The 20155-nt window shown below is 43.7% G+C and overlaps 2 protein-coding genes across 4 annotated transcripts in view; one reads left to right on the top strand and one right to left on the bottom strand.

The window, feature by feature from the left end:
* Positions 1–3235, bottom strand: part of nkain4 (sodium/potassium transporting ATPase interacting 4) — a 49024-nt gene extending 45789 nt beyond the window's left edge. The window contains exon 1 of one of the 2 annotated variants that reach the window (XM_071476497.1): positions 2239–3235. In XM_071476497.1, the coding sequence (XP_071332598.1) occupies positions 2239–2292 (54 nt within the window). In that variant the 5' untranslated portion in view covers positions 2293–3235. The remainder of the gene's footprint in view (positions 1–2238) is intronic. The other variant, XM_071476496.1, reaches the window with a different exon arrangement.
* A 3945-nt stretch (positions 3236–7180) lies between these two features.
* The window catches only part of LOC139620695 (uncharacterized), a 38248-nt gene continuing 25273 nt past the window's right edge, over positions 7181–20155 (top strand). Inside the window, exon 1 of one of the 2 annotated variants that reach the window (XM_071476487.1) lies at positions 7181–7552. The gene's annotated coding sequence lies outside the window, so the exon portion shown is untranslated. The remainder of the gene's footprint in view (positions 7553–20155) is intronic. The other variant, XM_071476485.1, reaches the window with a different exon arrangement.

Raw genomic sequence — 20155 nt, 5'->3', positions numbered from 1 at the left:
CCTGGCTCATTGTCAATGCATAGGATTCAGCCAGGGGAGAGCGGGGGGGCCCCTTGTGCTGCTCCACACACATGCACACATGTATATTCATGGGGAACACGCACGCATACATACACATGCACAGAAACGCGCACACACCAACGCACACGCCTACAACCCGGTGACCTTTCAAAAGGTCTTGCAGGGTTTAATGCAACCCCTCTATGCAGGTTAAACTCATCAGGAGTGTGCAGGTGTGTGTGTGCGTGTGTGTGTTTCGGCAGACAGGAAGTGTCAGGTCATCCAGAAATAGTGCCAGGGGAAAATAAAGCTGTTTCCAGGAGTCTTCAGGGACTTTTTAGGCAGCCCGCTGACAGCTTTATAAACCTCTTAACAAATGGTCGACCTCCTTCTCTCTAATGAGGCAAAAAGGTCCAAAGTCTGGGAAGGAAAAACAGGTGTGTCCCTCAAGGTGGTTTCATAGCCTTCTGTGTTTGTGTTTGTGTGTGAGTGTTTGAGTCTGTCATCAAAGAGCAAGTCACAATTTTAATAAGACAGCAATACTAAGACCATTGTGACCTAAACAATATAGATGTCTCAGTTTTCTATTCCTCCCCATCTAATACATTTACAGAGCTGAAGCCTGAAAGATACACACAAAGTGTTACACATAAGTACACACCAGCTCTCTATTAATTTTGAAGATGAAGTGGGAAAAGAGCAGCGGGAAACTCAGGCCGGAGGCGGTAAGAATTCATTCAAACGACAGGAAGAGAGAGCTGCAACAAACACTGGTCTTAATCTTCTTCCTCTGAGAAAGTATTTCAACTCGGGCAGTCGTTCATTTCAATCCTAGATGAACAGCTTCTTATATTTCTAAGCGTATAAACTTGAGACAGCGTGCGTCGACCCAAACAGCAGCAGGAAACCTGTAGAGCGATACAGAAACGTTGGCTTGACGGGGAATACAACACTCTGAAAGAAGAGATCCGGGTGTTTTTACTTAGTGGCAGCCAGTGAAACTTGGGCTTCTTTGTCAAGAGAGTCATGGCTGACACCAACTGCCACTTCGCATGCTTTTCCTTTTGTTTTCTGTTGAATTTTTCTTTGTTGTTGCCTCATGCATGTTACAGTACATCAGAACTTTCCCATTTGACCCTTTACCACGAGAAGATTTTATTGCTCCCCTAGCCGTTAAAAGTGGCATTTACTCAGGGTGCTTCCAGTGTGAGCAAGCTCAGTTTTTAATACCACCATAAATAACATTGTCACACCCCGTCAAATAAACTCCACACTCAGGGATCACGGCGAAGGCAAGCTGGCCTGTGACTCAATGGGAAGCATCATCTGAGACTGCACAGTTACCATCAGTAAAATGTCACAGCCCCACACTTCACTGATCAGAAACTGAAATGCTCCGACAAGCTGTAAGCCTCTGCATCCACTGTTTTTTTTTTGTTTTTTTTTATGTGGATCAACAGTTCCCAAGACACAGCTGGTTTGAGTCGTTGATCAACAAATTCCTCAAATGTTAAGATCAGAGAGGAAACGCATGGATCAGCAGACGTCTTAGATGTTTCCCATCACGAAGCGACTCGGAATATTCATCTGAAATACAAACACGGGCTTTGAAGGAATAGCTGATGCCTCATATATTATGGTAACTTCAGGTGATACTTGAGTAGCCCAGATAATAGGTCGCCATTACAATATTCATAAGAGCAAAATCCATTAATTTTGCTGAGGCACTTTCATCACACATCACACAGCATAGTTACCCCAATACTGTCCGTCCCTGTGCCAACTACTCGAGTCTGTTAGTGCTGAGAGGAGCTGACTTCCAAATACCATATGTTTTCTGTCACAGCAGTGAATTTCCTCATGAATAACGCAAAGAAAAACACAACATCCCTTGAATGAGACAGCACTGATAATGATTTCTAGTCAAACACAATTTCAGCAGAGGTCCACACAAGCGAGGGAGGCTAGATAATACGGAAACATGGAGATTTGTTTGCAGTGAGCGTCTGGTACTTCAGTTGTAGAACTTTTAAGAAGTAGGCATTGATATTTCTAAATCGTGTCCCACCAGTTTACAACATGTGACACTCAGTCCTCGGCAGTAAACATGGCATAGACTACTGCCCGATTAATTTCATCGTGAAGTATCGCTCTGAGAATATCCTGGTGACATTAAGGCTGTTTTACCGCATTGTCACAACTTCAAAACAACAAGTAGATGAGCGTGGGTCAACTCACCAACTGTAAAGTGCAAATAAAGATGAGAGTGCATCGTCCGCTGCAGCAGCCCATTGTGTCAGCGGCGAAAACGTGACTCTGACTCGGGAGAAAAGGACTTGGAAAAACGGGTCGGAGGAGCTCTGAATGTGCCGACCAGACTCAGTCCTGATCCAGGCACCGGCGTCCCATTCTCCTCCTCTGCTCCGGCGTCTCTCTCCAAAACCCGCGGCAGGCAGGCTCACTCCGGCTGCTCTGGGTCCGCTCGCTCGCCTGCGCTCCGGCCGACCGGTCGCACTTGAGGTGACTGGCTGGGAGGATGGTGTGTAAAAGGAGGAGGGGGGGGGGGGGCTGGTGGTGGGGTAGTAAACCGGGGGGGGCTGGGATGGGTCTTGACTGAGGGCGTCAACTGTTCCTGGAAGATGGCTGGGGGGTGGCTGGCGAGAACCTGCGCGCTTGTTCATTCAAAACCTTCTAACTCAGGCGATCAATTTATTGTCATGGTGACCAAATACATTGTGAAGCCAATTAAAATGCGTGTGCCAATTAGATTCGCATAATGAGCGAAGAAGCCAACTTTGAACAGATGTTAGTTGAGGGGGTGTTAAATGGTCAAAACGCCGGTGTCTCTGAACAATCAATGTCCGCGTCTCATTTGGAGATAAAGCCGAGGAGGGGCAGCGGGTTAAGTTAGCAGCTACCAGCTACTAGCTGCTGAGGCTGGAGAACAGGCGCCATCTTGTGACAATATGATGAGATACACTCGGGCAAGTTTAAAAAATAAATAAATAAATAAAAAACACGCACATGATAATAGGCTGCAGGGTCACTATTCAAAATGGAAGCAAGAGCTTTAGTTGTGTTATTTGGTGTCAATTTTGGGTCAAGGCAAACGTGTCCCCCTCATATATATATCACAAGACTCCGCCTGAGCGCGAGCTTTCTGGTGGATATATTAGTCTTATTACTATTTCACGCCAAGTTTCTGTCCACACAACTTCTTACACCCCCTCCGCCTGAAACCTCCCCTCTTCTCCCCAAACCCTCCGCGCCCTGCCTCCTTTTCTGGTCAGCCACTGCTCGGTATGATTTATAATGGAGAAGATCATAAAAGCAACTCTCTCAGTCACCCTCCTCCTCCTCCTCCTCCTCCTCCGCTCTCGGAGAGTATGGAGGCAGGTCCCTCCTCTCTCCTCAACACCAGCTTGATAAATGTTTTACGCGTCTCCGGGCTGACTGAGGGAACACTTCACATCTCATTTCATCACACACTCCTCCGCTCTGCCCCTTTAAAGTTACCCTGTGCCGCTTCTCTCCTCTCTTCCCCGCCGTCCCACGCCGCCCTGCCCACCTGCGTCCTGCCGGCCCAGGAGGAGCTCCTCCCCCCATCGCCAAAAATAACCTCGGGGTATTTATGGAAGCCGGCGAGCAGCCACGAATTGGGCACTTTTTTTTTTTTTTTTTTTGAAAAAGAAAAGAGTGTTTCCTCCATCATGAGGGCTCATAAACTGAAAAAATAAGTGTCGTGATCAGGTTGAAGCCTGGGAATCACAGTAGCCCATGCAAACACACTGCACCTGTATCTGTCAAGGTTGAACGCTTAATGGTTTGTCATACTTCCGCCATTTTATTCTTTATCATTGTTTTTCTCAGATAGACATTCTTAGGCACATACTTTATTGTGATATGGAGGTAAATCTGTGCACAGTCAGGTGGTCGACCTGACCCGCACATATACTGTGGATCTGTGACAGTACACTGTACAAACGTTTACCTTAAAAGAAGTTGCAGGTATTTTGCTCACTGAAAGCAGACTACAGTTTATTTTTGTCGATTAACTATTTGGTCAGGAAACAATTTTCATGCTCAACCACTGATTCTGTTTTTTCTATTGGTCTATACACATTTCACAACAAATACAAGACAATATATTTATAATTGCTGTCTTTGTAAACATTTGAATCATAACTACATCTTCTACAATTAAGTTCTGTGGGTGTTGGCTACAATGTGAATTAATTTTGTGTGTGTGTGTGTGTGTGTGTGTGTGTGTGTGTGTGTGTGCGTGTAATCAGTGGTATTAACCTTTTTTTTTTTGTAATAGCTGTCATGTTTTACTATTACACATGGAGTGCAAGAGCTACTAGTAGAATACATTAGTGACTGTCCTGCATTCCTTGCATGCATCAAGCTCACTCATTCAAAACTGCATTTCTTATGAGACCATGTTTTTTGAATGTGTGCCATAAAAATGTCTGTGTGTGTGTGTGTGTGTGTGTGGGTGTGTATTTGGGTTGGTGGGTGAGCGAGAGTAGAGCTAAAGCTGAAATAAGGTCACTGTTATAGTTCTATTAGAAGCTTTGATGGAGGTTCTCCTTGTGTTCCCATTTTGCCCATTTTGCCCAACACCTCCTTATTGACCCACTCTGTGTGTATGTGAGTGTGCATGTGTGTCCAGAACACTTCTTTCATGACAAGTGTGTCCAGGCCCTCAGGGGCTGCTGTTCTCCACAAAGACACTAACGTGAAGTGACAGGACAGCCAGTGGTGCGCTGCTCTGAGGGGACCTGCATTGTGGAGGGGACCCAAGAGTCTGGCTCACAGTGGACAACAATAGAAAAAAAGACCTCAAAAGGACAAGGCTTTTCTCTCTTTGAAAGCGTCTTAGGCTGTCACTTCTAGTTCCCCACTCTTTCTTTCTTTCTTTCTATCTTTCTCTTCTCACACATTTGGCGCTCAAACACACCACTGAAAATTCCTCATGCACACATACGCTCGAGAAAAGTCTGTTTAAATATTATTTCACAGCTAGTTCATCATGTCTGATGCTGATGGAGACCTGAGAGCACAACAGATCTTTTCTGAAAACGGCCTAAATGAGCCCCGAAATCATTCTGGTTCAACAGCAGCTTGCTTATACCACAGGCTTACAGATGATAGCATAACTCGGGCTGTAGTACTGTGCGTCACCTGGGCAGCTGCTGTGGGTAACAGAAACAATACAGGGTATTTTGCACTGGTGCAACTAACACCTGCTGTGGCAAATAATACATCACAACCTAACCTTAAATCATCAGCAAAAATGAGCTGCTCCCTTCAGCTTTACAGTACATTTATCAACACAAACTAGCTCACACAGCCGCAAATTGCAGCTACCACTGGCTGTCCGACAGGCATATGAATGCTTTCTTTATTTAGGCCCATGCTCATAAAAGTTTAAGATTATGCATGTGCCCTTGGAGGCAGAGTCTCATCTGATTTTGCTCCTTCTTTGACTTTTAAGAAAGTTCCAGACTCGATGAGGAATAAATACAGAGGCTATTATGAGGAGCATGTCAATAATTTATAATGGGATTATGCTTTGGTGGAGAAATACTGGTCCACATAACCATTTTTGAGCAGTTGGTGTTATTTTAACGATGGCCGCTTGAAGGCGCTCGTTTGTGAGGTCGGTTTTAATTGAATGGGTGCATTCGCAGGTGCATCAAGCCAGACACAAGCCGGGAAAGTGCAGGAAATTAGGTATGTTTCCTTCAAAATAAAAGCATCTCATTAGTCGATACTTCACTACAAATACAGCCTGTGGTACAAATATGAAACTGCATGTTGTGATTTCGTACGGTTAATATTGTCTATGGCCTAGATGCAAAAGATGGACAAGAAAAAAAAGAGCAGTGCAAGCACAGCGAGAAATTATAGCCTATATCTAAACCAGATGAGGTGTGAGGTTAGAGGAGTTATGAGTTTCATGTGTCAGTCACTTGCCAAGTGGCCTAAGTGACTCTCCAAACATGTCTTTAATATAGCAATCATCTGTATCTTTTTTTTTTTTTTTTTAGATACAGCTTGGGCTGTTGGCCTGGTATCTGCCACAAGATAAAGACATAACCAAGTATAGATATTGTGTGCAGTCTGATAACATGTGAGCTAAATGTAAGGCCAGAAAATATCATCACATGGTCAACATCTCTCAAAGAGTCTAATATGTGAAAGAGGATGTTTTAGGCCATATGCGTTTTTTTTAAAGTGCACACATTAAGATATTTTCTTTTCTCAACCCGGAAGTTACCTGGTTACCTCGACAAAAGACCAATGAGGTGTTTCCATTGGCTTCTGGATTACTGCACAAAAGAAGATCTGCGACCAACAGAAGTGTATGATACTTACATGTTTTGTTCAGCACGATAATCTTTACAAATTAATATCACTTTTATGATTTCTGAAGCCTAAATACAACCACCAGAAGTGGAAAGCTAACGTTAGGCTATAAAAGAACTACACCAGGGTCGCATGACTTTAACGTCACCGCTTCCATCTCATAGTCCATGAAACTACAACAACAACCAGAACAACAACAACAACAACAACAACAACAATAATAATAATAATGATAATAATAATAATACAAGTTTGGATCGGACGTTTGGCTCTGCTTATCGATCTGTAAGTCACCGCACACCACTTCTGTATTGCGAAATGCAATCGAATGACTTAGACTGAAAATCTTTATATGTGATATTATGTGATTATATGCATATAAACATTGTGCAATACATACAAATTCGTATTTATTTTGAATTTGAATTTCATCAGTTATAGCCTCTACCATATAGACTGAACGCTGTAAGAGTGATGTTCGCTGAATTAGTTTAATACAAATAATACTGTTTAAATTTTAAGGTCCATTGCAATGGGCGATGCAGTGGCACTAATAGGAATAATAATGAAGCTCCAGTAGTCAGTTTTTTTTTCACTGTGTTTCCTCATTTGCTATTTTGGGTTATGTCTAATTTTAGCTTGCTGTAATTGAGGTCTAATTCTTTATTTAATTTTATTCCCAGCGTTTTTTTTTTTTTTGTTTTTTTTTGACCAAACGTGAATAACGTGCCTTTCATTCGCTACTAGCCGTTTTTTATTTTGAAAGCCTTTACCGGAAACCAGATTGGTTATTGCTTCTGTCTTGACAGTGGTTTCAGTCACATGGTGCTGCCTAACCGAGGGCTGATGGAGCCAGATGAGAAAGGCAGGAGGCGAGCCCCTCCGGTTGCGCGTCAGCATCCCCTCAAATAGGAATCCGCCGCTGTCACTTCTGCTCTACATACTGAGAGACGGACGACTGTAACCCCGAAACAACAATTAAAGGCGAGATTCGTTTGGCATGCAGCTGTTTATTTCATGTGATGTCAAAGAAGAAGAGTGAGGGGAGGCTGTGAGGAGGCTGGAGCTCTGCAAAGAATGATAGTGAGGATCAAGGCGCGCTGTCCCAGGAGAACTCATCTGAAGAGCTGGCCGTGAGAGACCGGGATGCTCCTCTAACGCACCTGGGGGGGGGCGAGTGAGTACAATACACCCAAACACTTTGGCGACACGGTGACAGTTTCGGACAGTTGTTCGTGCCCGTCCCTCTTTATCGCCTCCGAACCATGCCCTACTCGATCCCACCTGTCTGATCAATCATTCATGGGCTTTTTAGTAAAGTGCATCCGAACGGGTTGGTCAGCGAAGTGTGAAAGTTGCCATGTTAATTTGGAAATGGTGCACTTCCTCCCCCCTGCGCACACCCGTAACTTAATGCATATGCGCGCATCAAGGGTTCATGTCATGCAGGGCATCGCAGCGGGCGATCGGGAGGTCCATCATGTTTCCTTTAAAGTTTTGATTAGGGGCGAACATGTGCTGCACACTGCGGCCACAGTGTCAGTGTTAGGCTAATTAATGAGGCCTTTGTTGGGGGCTTTCCTATCATGGGCACTCATCACTAATCCGCTGATGGCCCAGAGGGCGTGGGTTGCTGTACGTGATGATAGGAGAAAGGCACCAGTTCTACTTACACAGCAGGGTTGATTAATTATGGACACACAACTCAGAGACTGTCGGGTGTAAAAGAGGGGGGCACAGACAGAAACACTGGCTTTTAATGTTAATCCAGTGTTTAATTTTTCACAATTGAAGTGACATGACTTTTACCAGATACATTTTCACTTAAATTAAAGCTGCCTACCTTGAAATTGATGTGATTGCTAAGTGAAAAACAAAGCAGTATTAATCCTCGCCGCAGCTTTATGTCTGATGGGGTCTGCAATGATTTTCTCACCTGTAATAAGCTCTGGAGTGAAACGTTCCCCGTGCTGCTAAATGTGTGGGTGTGGGTGTGAGCAGAACTTCCACATCAGGCTCAGTGCATGTAGATGAATGAAAATCCACTTACTATGCAGCAAGAGCTCCCATCTCCAGTGTGCGTGTGTGCATGTGTGCCTATGCGTGTGTGTATTTCACCTCATTACACTCATTGTGTTGACTTAAGCAGGAGGGTCACCCCTGAGGCCCGTTCTCCTGCCTTCTTGAAGAGTGATGCCCCGAATTACACCGCGCTCGCACTGATTGCAGAAGCACAGGAGCACACCGGGAGAGGCGCTTCGGCTTACGACTGTTGGTTCATCTGAAGCATCATGTATGGTCGTGACGTATATTTCCCACCACAGATGTGTCACTGCATTATGTAATCACCAGTACGAGGCCGTCCCCCACTCACCACAAGTGTGTTCCGTTGAGAGGTGCTTAACTCTTGGATCTAGTATATTTCAAATTTGCGATAGAGCTCCATCTCTGGTTCGAATCCCGGGCAATTATGTTCGCAGTCTGCCCACGCACACTTTGTACAGGAGCTCCGCTATTCGTGGTTGTTCTACAAACTGACAAAAAAAAAAAAAAAAAAAAACTCTCTCCCTTTCAGCCTTTGCGCCGCATTTCTCCTGAGGCGTTCTCAATATTCTCCCTGTGTATGTATTAAACATCAAGCATGTCGAACTGCAGGCGCAGGGCCGAGCACTTTAAGGCAGAGTCAGCCTTCTGTGGAGGGTGACAGAACAGTCAGATGGCCCCCACAGGGCAGAGAACAATTCCTGCTGCTGATGCACCCAAGGCGACAGGACTGGAGCGCTGCTTCCCCCCCACCCTCCCCCTTCCCTCTCTCCCGTCTCATCCACCCTCCATCCCATCATCCCTTCCTACCTTCATCTCTTAGAAAAAAAAACACACTCTCTCAGGCTCACACATGCACACGTGAGACATGTATGCTGCCATTCACAAATGCACATTCACACATTTACCTAAGGAGTAATATTTATGAGTGGTCATCAATCATAACCGCTGTCGAACACAGCATCACGGTACTTTTCCATACATAATAGAATACCTTTTATCCACAACCATGATTTCCTGTGCTCACATACAACGCACATACACTCAGTGGCCACTTTATTAGGTGCACATGTACAATCTAATGCAATCTGATACGGCTATTCTGTCATAGAGTCGGCTCCGATGATGTAATGTTCAGTTTTTGTTGACTCTGTCATAGATCTGTTAATTAAATGATGTGTTCTAGCATTGAGGTCCTAGTTAGGGATGGACAGAGAGGTGTTTCCCATATTGTGTGTCTGTGTGTGTGTGTTGTGTCAATGGCAACAAAAACTCAACGTTGCAATCTTCGTGAAGGCAGAATTTATTGCAGAGATGTTGCACGGAGGATTGTAAACATGCTATATATTCTCTTATACACTCCATCAAGTCGTCCTTTACACACAGAGCTATTCTCTCTTAGACACACAACTATTCTCTCAATGTCATACTCCACTCTAAACATGTTCAGCCTGAAAGTGAAGCGAGATCCAGAGGCGGTGTGACTGGATACAGAATCAGTGGAAAATGTAGAAGTAGAAGTGAACAGATGCAAATCATGACTCTAGCTCATAAGTGGAGGAATACAATAGAAAGCACTCAAGCCTCTGGTATGTGTTGAGGTCAGTCCGAGTCTGCAGGGTCACTCCGTGCACACATTGTCGATGCGTACGTTGCTAGCTACCAAATGTACGGATCCTGGATGGGGACTGCACAATATAGTATTTGCCTAAATAAAGCAGATTGAAATGCAAGGGGAAATTATAGCTTGCTGTGTGTGTGTGTGTGTGTGTGTGTGTGTGTGTGTGTGTGTGTGTGTGTGTGTGTGTGCGTGTGTGTGTGCGTGTGCGTGAGTGAGTATAGTAGTGTGTGTAAAACAGAATGATAGTAGACTGCATCTAAGAGAAAATTACAGTATGCGTTACTTAGAATGGCTGTCTGTGATAGTTTGATTGAAGTGTAAATAGTAGTGAACTTTTAATTCATGGTTGCCTTCCAGCTTTGAAAAACCATGGAGAGGAGAAGGTAAATAATCAGACAAATCACAGTGATGGTGAGGTTGTTGTGATGGAACTTGATGAGTTTGAAGTTGTCCTTAAATGCTCTATAACGTCATTTAAATTCCAATCGAAGCCAAAACATCTCTAGTAATTCCACTGTGTATGTGCAGCCTTTGTTTTTGAGAAGGCTGTAAGCCAATCAGAAACTGAAAATTTGAACTGCCTTCCTGTTCAATGAAACTACCTTCCTTTTCAAATAAACCCTCCCTTCAGCAATATTTCCCTTCACATGCACAGTCATTCTTTTTCACCCACAGTCGTTCACTCCCCTCGTGGGCTATCATAGTCACACGCACCGTTCTAATCTATCGCACACATTACCGTTGTCTCTATACACTTTAACGTCTATCAGACACATTTTCTATCTCACACACACACACACACACACACACACTATTATCCTTTCTTATAAATAGACCAACTACCATTTATTCTATCTTATATACATTATATAGAGAGAGTGTCTGGTGGTGTCTGTGTGAGAATTACAGTGTTTATAAGAGAGGACAGAGAGCACAGTGGTTCATGGTTATTGAGGGGGTTTTGAAAATGTCAGTCAATGTCTGTGGCCTTTGCTTGTCTGTATTAGGTGTGTAAGTCTGCTGTGAGCTTCACACATCACGCACTAAATGGTCCGTGAATCTTGGAAACGTGTATGCGCACATGCGCGTGTCAGCTGTGTGCAGAGCAGCTCAGGGATCGGGGGGCCGTAGATTGGCCAGTCAGCCAGACAGATGTGCCCTAGCCTGGACTTGGAGTGTGGGGCCTCAAACTGGCCTGCCACCCAGCATTAGTGCCATGGATCCATGACCAAAGGGCTCAGGGCACCAAAACTCACTGTCTGCATAAAATGCTCTCAATTATTAATGCTGTGTACAGGGCAATAAGAAGCATTGCTGAGACTAAAAAGAAAGAAAGAAAGAAAGAAAGAAAGAAAGAGGGTGAGAATGAGTCAATAAGGTGTGACAAGCGGAGAGAAGTGGAATAAATGAATGGAAGGAGTTGTTTAAAAATTGTTGTCTTTCATACTCCTGTGTAATTCAGTGAGTACATATAATTCCACATTTAAACAAAACAGATCACCATAGCAACTAGAGATCAAGAAAGTGATGGTGTATCAAATTGGTGACACCCTCAGTTACTTTTACAAATATAAAAAGAAGAAGGACTTCTCAATCCGTGCATTTAAAATACAGTTACACAGAATCCTCCTCATTAATGGTAGTTTAGTGTCCATCATCTCAGTATGCACTAAATACATTTCAGGCTAGGCGCAGCATTGCAGTAGCTTGCCATTAGAGTAGGAGCACTGTAATTCATAAGTATTGATTCATGTCTCAGCAGCATTACAGCATAATGCCCCTGAACACGACTACATACACAAGTAAACACAATAGATAAAGCAGTGAAGAAAAATCTGTGATTTACATAGATATGCTGTTAACTCCCCATTATATCTAATGCGATATGATCATACTACAAGAATGTGAAATAATATGTTTGTTCTGAACATTGCAGCTCCATTATTGCATGGAGACAATGTGCTCCATCCTTCTCTCCCATTTAGCAGCCGGCCATGTGAATGGAGAGAAAGCGTTCTCCTCTACTGAAGCTCGTGCCAGATTTTGGTGCTTTGTTAACTTGGAACTTTGTTTCAGCAACTGTTTTCAATAAGTGAAAACCACAGTTTTAGATGTCACCAGAAATTTTTTCTTTAAACTTCAGCTGAAGAAGAGTTGATTTTGTGGTAAATATTGTAACGTTAGCTGTTAGCAAAATGTTGGCAATTTGGCAATATTTTACATTGGAGTCGCACCAGTGAAACGGCGACGTGTACAGTAAACAAGGCTTTAATTTCGACGTGTGGCACCAGCGTGAGCACAACTGGGGTAGGAACTGTTATTTATTCCTAGATTAATTTTCTTTTTGACTGACAGTCAAATTAGAGAATAAAAGAGAGATTCTATGCCATTCATGGATCTGTTTATGTTTTTCAAAGTGTTTAACCTGAGCCACGCCATGCAACAATGGTAGCAATCCTATTGCATCCTTACAGGGGTAGCAGTATATATACATTATCTCGGGTGTATCTTTAAAATATGCAATCGTGCATGGCTTCTCTTTTATAATTTGTCATGGTCGCCGCCACCTGTGCCTCTTTCCTTTTAGCTTCAATGCAAATCTAGGTGCCACTCAGGTTTAAAAGCACAAAGGGGAGCTGCAGCGAATCTGGTGAAGCTGAGGCAACCAAAATACCCAGCATGGATCCCATGTCCAAAAAAAAAAAAAAGTCTAATAACACATGGAGATATTTGTGAGTGTACAACACCGCAGTTTAAAGTAATGTTAAATCAATCAAATTTGTTAAACCTACCATGACCATTTCCAGCACTGTGAGTCCACCGTACTGTGACCTCTGTGACACAGGCATACAGCTGCAGTTACAGCTGGGTGCTCTGTACCCATGCTGAAAGGAGCGAAGGCAGTTTTGTTTTGTCTGAGCCTGAGTTTGTCACTTCTAATGGGTGGAGAAGTGTTTATACCAACAGTTTAATCTGCACAAACAGAGCGAATCATCTGGGTCTCATTAGCGGGGACGGGATGCTCTTCTTTATCACACTTCTGCTTTGTGTTTTGTGCTTTTAGAGCGACATTCTCAAAATCCTGCCCGCTGTTGCTTTAAGGGAGGGGTTACATAACGACGTCTCGTGCTCTGGTTTGGGCTCAGCTCGGTGGCAACAGGTGTGTTTCTTCAAAACACTACCCAGGATATATCAGATTCCATCAAGATACAACAGAACAAACCAGCAGCTAATACTCAAAGTGCAAGTAAAACTGCCGCAGTCGACTAGCAAACGCAGCTGCAGTCAGTGATGCCTGTTGCATCATCAGATGGAGATAATCATCATGTGCCGCAGTTAAATTATAATAGGAAAACCTGTGAATGAATATCTCAGCAAGAAATAATACAAAAAGAAACAAAAAAAAAGCTTACTTACTTACTGCCGAAATGCTGAAACTGTGATAAAACTGTGATAAAAGTTCAAACACAGCTCATTCCCAATCAGTGTATTTTGTGTTTTTGTATGGTGATGACTTGCTTATCAAATCAGTCTTATGTGAGCACTCAGCAGAGTAGTTGAGGTACATGATACATCACAGGATTTAGTGTATGAGTGTGTTTGACTATGTTTGTGCAAGTATATATGTTTGTTCACCTTCCTAAACCATCTGTTTGTATTTGCATATGTATGCAGACAGTGTGCATTTGTGTGTATGTTTAGCTCTAACTGGCAGCACAGTTATGGTATCAACAGAAATATGAGCTGTGTCACTCCATCGTAAATGTCTCTTCCTGTTCGAGGCGCAGGCAGCCAGTGTAACCACGGCGTGCTGCTGCTGGGCGAGTTCACCTTTGCAACAGTGGCTGTTTATCGATTCCCCTGACAGTCACACAGGTGTCGGCGATGGACGATCAGCCTCTGCACTCAAAGGGAGGCGAGGACAGTGGGGCATTCATGCTGACTGCCATGTTTATTTATTCATTAACAGGCGGCCTGCTCCGCAGCTCTGCCTCAGAGGACCGTTTTCACCTGTTTCGCCTCCCGAGGGTTGAGATAGCTGCATTCGCTATCAGATCTTTCTTCGGGCGTGCAGGATCACACAAATGCGCACACGCACAAGTACTCAGGGGCATCCACCTCACCCCGGCCCCTACCATGAATGAGTGAGACTGTAGGGACAGTGGAAGCTAAAGGAAGAATGAAGGGTGGAGTCGAAGGCTCTTGGGACCGTGGCAAAGCAGATCCCATATTGATTGGTTCAGTAAGAGAATCCTCAGGCTTTTAGTGGTGCTGCTTTAATAAAGGTGGCTTGAGGAAAGAGAGATCACATCAGCTGAACTTTACTCCAGAGGCTTCCTTTGGCTTTAAAGAATGGTTCTTATAAGCAAGAGAGGCCTAATCCATTTAGATTATCTTTTTTATTTTATTTTTTTGGAATTCAGCAACTTTCAAATTAGGTGCCTTCAGAAGAGGACTGGCATCAGACACACTGTCTTGACATTCCCTCTGTGAGGTCAGTTATACTGCTCAGGTTCTCCAAAGTGAAATAAAGGGTGTAAACTTTTGTCACCTGTTGAGCACAGATGTTGAGCACACTGTCGCAGGTGTGTGATCCCCCATGTCGAAACCTAAGCAGCCAAATCTACGTGTGTATCTATCACACAGTACGTAGCAGGATCACACAAAGTGAATCTCCAGATCTCGCACTGGGTGGGTGTGTGTGTGTGTGTGTGTGTGTGTGTGTGTGTGTGTGTGTGTGTGTGTGTGTGTGTGCGCGCGCTTGTCGCAGCGTGGATGTTGTGGTTTCTGCATTGACAGTCAATTTTTTTTTTTTTTTTTGCTGCACGCACCCCTATCTGTCTATCTTGGTGTTATGTCAAGAGCCTGGCTTCAGAGAAACACTGAGCTATTTTAGGAGGCAGCAGATTGTGTTAAGCGAGGAAGTGAACTGCCACAACTAGGGTTGAGATTTCTTGGTGCCTGAAAACCTTGAAAATATCTTTATTTAGTACTTTGCTCCCCCCCCGACACCTTGCAGATTGCACCTAGCTCCCATCAGATAATGGATAGCTTTGGAGGCAGGCAGCGCATCAAAGCCTGAAGATACACAACCATATTGCTGACAGTTATTCTTTTACTTTTTATTGTAAAATGACATTTTTAATCAGAAGGACTGTTATCTCTGTACCCAGCACATTTGGATTCTTGCGTTAAAAAAAAGAGATATTTTTGTCATCATTTGACATTTTAATACATAGATTATTAAATTTGAAGAGTTACCAACTAATATAACTTTGAAGAATGTGGAACGTATGATACTTTGTGTGTGAGTGTCTTATTGAGAGAAGGGCTGGGGCTATTTTGGGCTGTTTTTGATGATTTAATTTTATTATTTATGTATTCACCTCCACATGAAAGAGAGCTGAGGTCCCAAGCGGTCTCTGTCTTTTTCTCTCTCACACACTTTCTCTCTCTTTCATGCAAACACACACACACACAAATCCATATTTATACAGCCATTTGCTACCATTTTTGCAAATACCCACCATTACTTTCAGCACTTTTGTATAATATTTTATTATGTTCTATTATATTTTGTATTATATCTGATGGGATCTATGCACCTCTACCCTCCCGCTGTCAGAATTGATGTGAAGTCCCAAGTGTAATATGATACGTGTGTGTGTGTGTGTTGTTCGTTGTGTTTGCGTGTGCTTGCACTTGTTTAATGAAAGCACCTGCTGTGTTTGCCCCTTTCATTCACCCATCTGATCGATAGCAAGCTGGGTCTGTCAGCATGGTCGCTGTCATGGAATCTCTGCTAACCCCATTAACCAAACTGTGCACTAACCCAATTAGCAGAACCCCTGCACTATATTAACCTGATTCACGCTGTCACACTCATACATCTCACTGGCATCAAATGTGCAAGGGCAGCAGGTCAAACACCAAGTGAAATCACTACTGATATCGTTTGCTTCTTCCATACTGAGCAACAAAGCCTATGAAATATTAATGTGATGTAATTCTTGCACCTTCTCTGTTTTCCTTATTCGTATCAAAGCACTGCTGAGAAAATTCACATTACCATTGTAATCACATGCTTAGCACAACTAACCATATCCAAGCACTATGTACTTATTATGACTTTAATGAAGGACTGAAACTCCTATTAAGTGATCTCATGCAACTTTATTTGTTATCAGATAATGCCCAATAGCTAATAATGTAAGGACTGTAATTATCAGTCAATTAATCAATTAGTTAGATAATCATCTTAGTAATTTAAAAAACTGTGATAAAAGTTCTAACGCAGTTCATTCCCATCACATCAATTCTGACAACGGGAGATGTCAGTTTGGGCTGTGGCAAATTATATTATATAACTTTTTTTTTTTTTTTTTTTTTTTTTTTTTACACAAAATGATTAATCAAGAAAATAAAAGGAAGATAAATTGATAGTAAAAATAATTGGTAGTCGCACCCCTACATGAGTTTAATGCAAGTCCATTCACTTGAACAGCTAGATGTTGGTATTAGCCTGAGGCAGAATTATTTAGAATCTTATTTAGTTCCACTGTGGATTCTTGATTTCTTTGTTGTTTTTTTTAATCTCTGGTGCAGAGGATTGTATTGAAGCCTGTTATTTAGTTCAATAAACCATTGACAGCACTTAAAGCTTCACCAGTTATTCAGGCTTCGCTGTCGAATGAATTAACTTACAAAAAAAATCTTTCCCTCCTTGGTGGCTCTGAAAAATGAAGCCAACACAGAAGTGCCAGGACCTGCAGTTCCTCGAATGGCCACTTGAGGCAGGCTCCAAAAGCGAGTCGATCCCCATAGATGCCCATGTTAAACATGTTTACAGCCTGGTACAAAGAAACAGTGTTGTTCTGTAGAGCTAATTCCCCCTTCCTGGCAACTTTGGAAGGGGGGGGGGGCATGCACCGAAGTCTCAGCTCCACACAGGCCCCACCTCTTTGCCCATTTTTGGATTAGCCGCAGGTTTGGTGGAGTCAGGCACTGCCAAGATGGCGACGGTGGAGCAGCTCGCTCTGCGCTTCAAAACTGTTCTTCAGAAACCTGTGGGTGGCGCCACAGAGGCTACGTCTATCTTGATATACAGTAGTGAGCTATAGCGAGGAGAGCAGTGAGACTGAATAGTATCACACACTTTAGGCGGCAAATCCAACCGCGGAAATTGCTGTTCCTCACATTGAACATGCCAGGTTAATGATATAAACTAAGGATACTCAAGGATCAAGGATATTCATGAAAGTGATGGGTTTCAGCTCGTAACATCACATATCATTTTCTGTGTAGCAGCAGGCATTTCAGCTGGATCTTATTAGTCATCTGTGACTTTTCTACAGTGTCAGAGGCTGTGAGTAGTGTAATGGATGAGCAGGAGTAGTAACTTGGCAGCAGCTTTGCTCGAGTGGAGGTGTAAGGTAGGTGGCCTTGGACAAGAAGTGAAAAGAAAGGCAGCATGACTCACCTAGAGAGGAGCCTGTATACTCCATTGAGAAGCAACCCACAGAGCTCTCTCTCCTGTCTCCTCTCCATCTGTGGTGCTGTGTAGAATAGTCAAAGAGAGGGAGAGGGAGAGTGATGGCAAACATGCATGTAGGTTAACATTTCAGAATCCACCTGGGGTAATGGTTTTTCCATAAGCCGACATTGTTGAAGCTGACCTGGCTTTTAAGACTGAATCAAATCGATGGCTTTTCCGTCTGAGGCTGGGAGGAGCAGGGCAGCCTCTCTCTGTCTGCGCGGCCACGATAACACTTCTCAATGGGTACCAAGAACCTTTCAAATGGAAATGGAATATCCAGTGAACATTAGACACAGTCATCTGGATGGTGCTTTAGTGCTGGGCAGTGAATGGGAGATGGTAGCATGATGGTCGAGGGGTGTGCCGCGCTTTGGCTTTGTTGTGTCGGAGCTTAGCACTTACAGAGCGTTTGAGGTTCATGTTGTGCTTTCTTCAGGGTTGCATATTGAGGCATGTAAGATTTGATGCAAGCTTGCAAGTGCAGAGAGTGACTCACCCAAAACCATGGGGGCGTCTGCTACAGACAGTATGCTAACTTACAGTATACACAGTCCCTGTTCGCTCTTCCTGTGCCCCCCCCCCCCCCCCCCCCCCCCCCCACACACACACACACACACACTCCCTTCTCCACATCTCCTCTTCCTACCTCTCTGTCTATCCCTCATTAGCTTGCTTGAAAACACACATGCACACCCAGGGAAACTCAGGCTAAGGGGGTGGATTCATAAATTGCTGACATAGAAAGCGAATGCTATGATCAGATTGAGTACTGGCTCAATCCCGTGAAAACCCCCCCGGGAATGGTTTAAAATAAATCACTCATAGAGTCTGCCTGCCCTAAAGATTAAAGTGAAGGGAAGTGTGTGTGTGTGTGTGTGTGTGTGTGTGTGTGTGATCTGTCAAAATGAGACAGCTAAGTTTGTCTGTGCGCACTCAGCTTTGTGTTTCTGTGAATTTACTGCATGTGCATACTGCCTGTGTATGTGTGTGTGTGTGTGTGTGTGTGGGAGAGTTGCCGACTGTAAAGCTGATGAAAAGAGCCACTGGGCGGGTGTGGTGTGGTAAATGGTTGCATGGAAGTGTCGACATGTGTAACTGCTCCAATTGGCTCTCTGGAGTCGTCCTCGGGGAAATAAGGGCAGCAGCGGCACACACAGAGACAGGCAGGCTGCCACTGACAAAGAGTTATGCGCATGTTTGCACTTCTTTTAAGTCAAAGATTGACGCCAGGAAACGCGACAAATGTGCAAAATGTGCAGATGTAAGAAAATGTTTGAATGTGTTTGATCTCTGTGTTGTGCAATTGTGTGTTTTTATGTGTGCGTTAGGTTTCATTTTCCATTATAGCTAATCATTTGTGTTGAGGATTAGTATTTGTTTACATGTACGTGTGCACATGTGTACATAATGTCTGTGTCTGCAGGCTATGTGTGTGCAGTGTGTTTGTTCAGGACTTCCTAGGACTCCATATGGTGTCAGGGGTGATAAATATGCTCTAGGGGCAGCACTCAGCAGCTGTTTGTGGACTCACGGCAGCGCACACTGAGTCATGGCCTGTATAATCTACTGTGTAAAGGTCTGTGGTTAAGTGGGCTTCTACCCATATCCTTAACATGAACCGTCCAATACACCCACGACGGTGCTGGTTTGAATCCATCCAAGTCACCACCTTATTCATATATAACGCCTCTTATGTCTGCTGTCCTTTATGTCTTGTCTTCTGCACTTTTTGTTCAAACAAAGACCGGAAGAAAAGTAATGAAAAAGGGAAATAACAAGTACATTGTGATGAACAACAGACTCACAATAATGTGTTTTAGTTTCAGACCACATGAGCATGACTGCTTAAAATACCCTCCCATGCAGAGAGGTTGAACGCGAGGGTAGCTGAGTTTCAGTTTTGCTGGTAATTCAAAAAGTTTTTTTTTCTCTGTAACCGTTTATTGGGGGAGAGAGGATCGGAAGGTGCACAGTTGGCTTAGAGAGAAGATAAGGGAACTAATTCCTTCCCTCTTCTCCTTCTGCTCTTTGATCCCCACCTCCCGCTTCCTATCTCTTTGATTGCCATGTTTATGACAGCTCCTTTTCCTTTTCTTCTCTTGCCTCTTTCCTCTCCTGCTGTGTGGTGTGGCATGTCAGCAGTTCATCTTCTGTTGGAGGTCTTCCCGCACACGCACGTGAGCGCGCTCAGACGCACACATAGAAGACACATGCGCACGTGGAAGACGCACTCTGAGCAAGACACACCCTCCCCCTTCCTTACCGAGGTAAAGTGAGTGCACCAGCATCCGTGATGAATAATTGAGTTATCTGGCTCCGCGCAGAAATAGCAATCTCCCCACACAAGTGTGAAAACATCACTCGCCACCCGAGACCTGGGAGCTGCCGCTGCCATGTGGGTCTACACGTGTATGTGTGTGTTTCTGTTTGCATTCATACTTGTCTGAGTTTTGTGTTTCTTGAACATTTTATATGGGAAGTCATCAGACGTCGCACTGAGTTTGTTACATTTACGAATCTAACCTGAAAACTTAACAAAGCCATGATTCAAAAGTACCACAAGTAACAGAAAAATCCAA

The sequence above is a fragment of the Trachinotus anak genome, unplaced genomic scaffold (assembly GCF_046630095.1).
Source record: "Trachinotus anak isolate AG129_WGS33_773 ecotype Australia unplaced genomic scaffold, CSIRO_AGI_Tana_v1 ptg000004l, whole genome shotgun sequence".
NCBI classification, from domain to species: Eukaryota; Metazoa; Chordata; class Actinopteri; order Carangiformes; family Carangidae; genus Trachinotus; species Trachinotus anak.
This window is presented reverse-complemented; position numbering and strand designations above follow the sequence as displayed.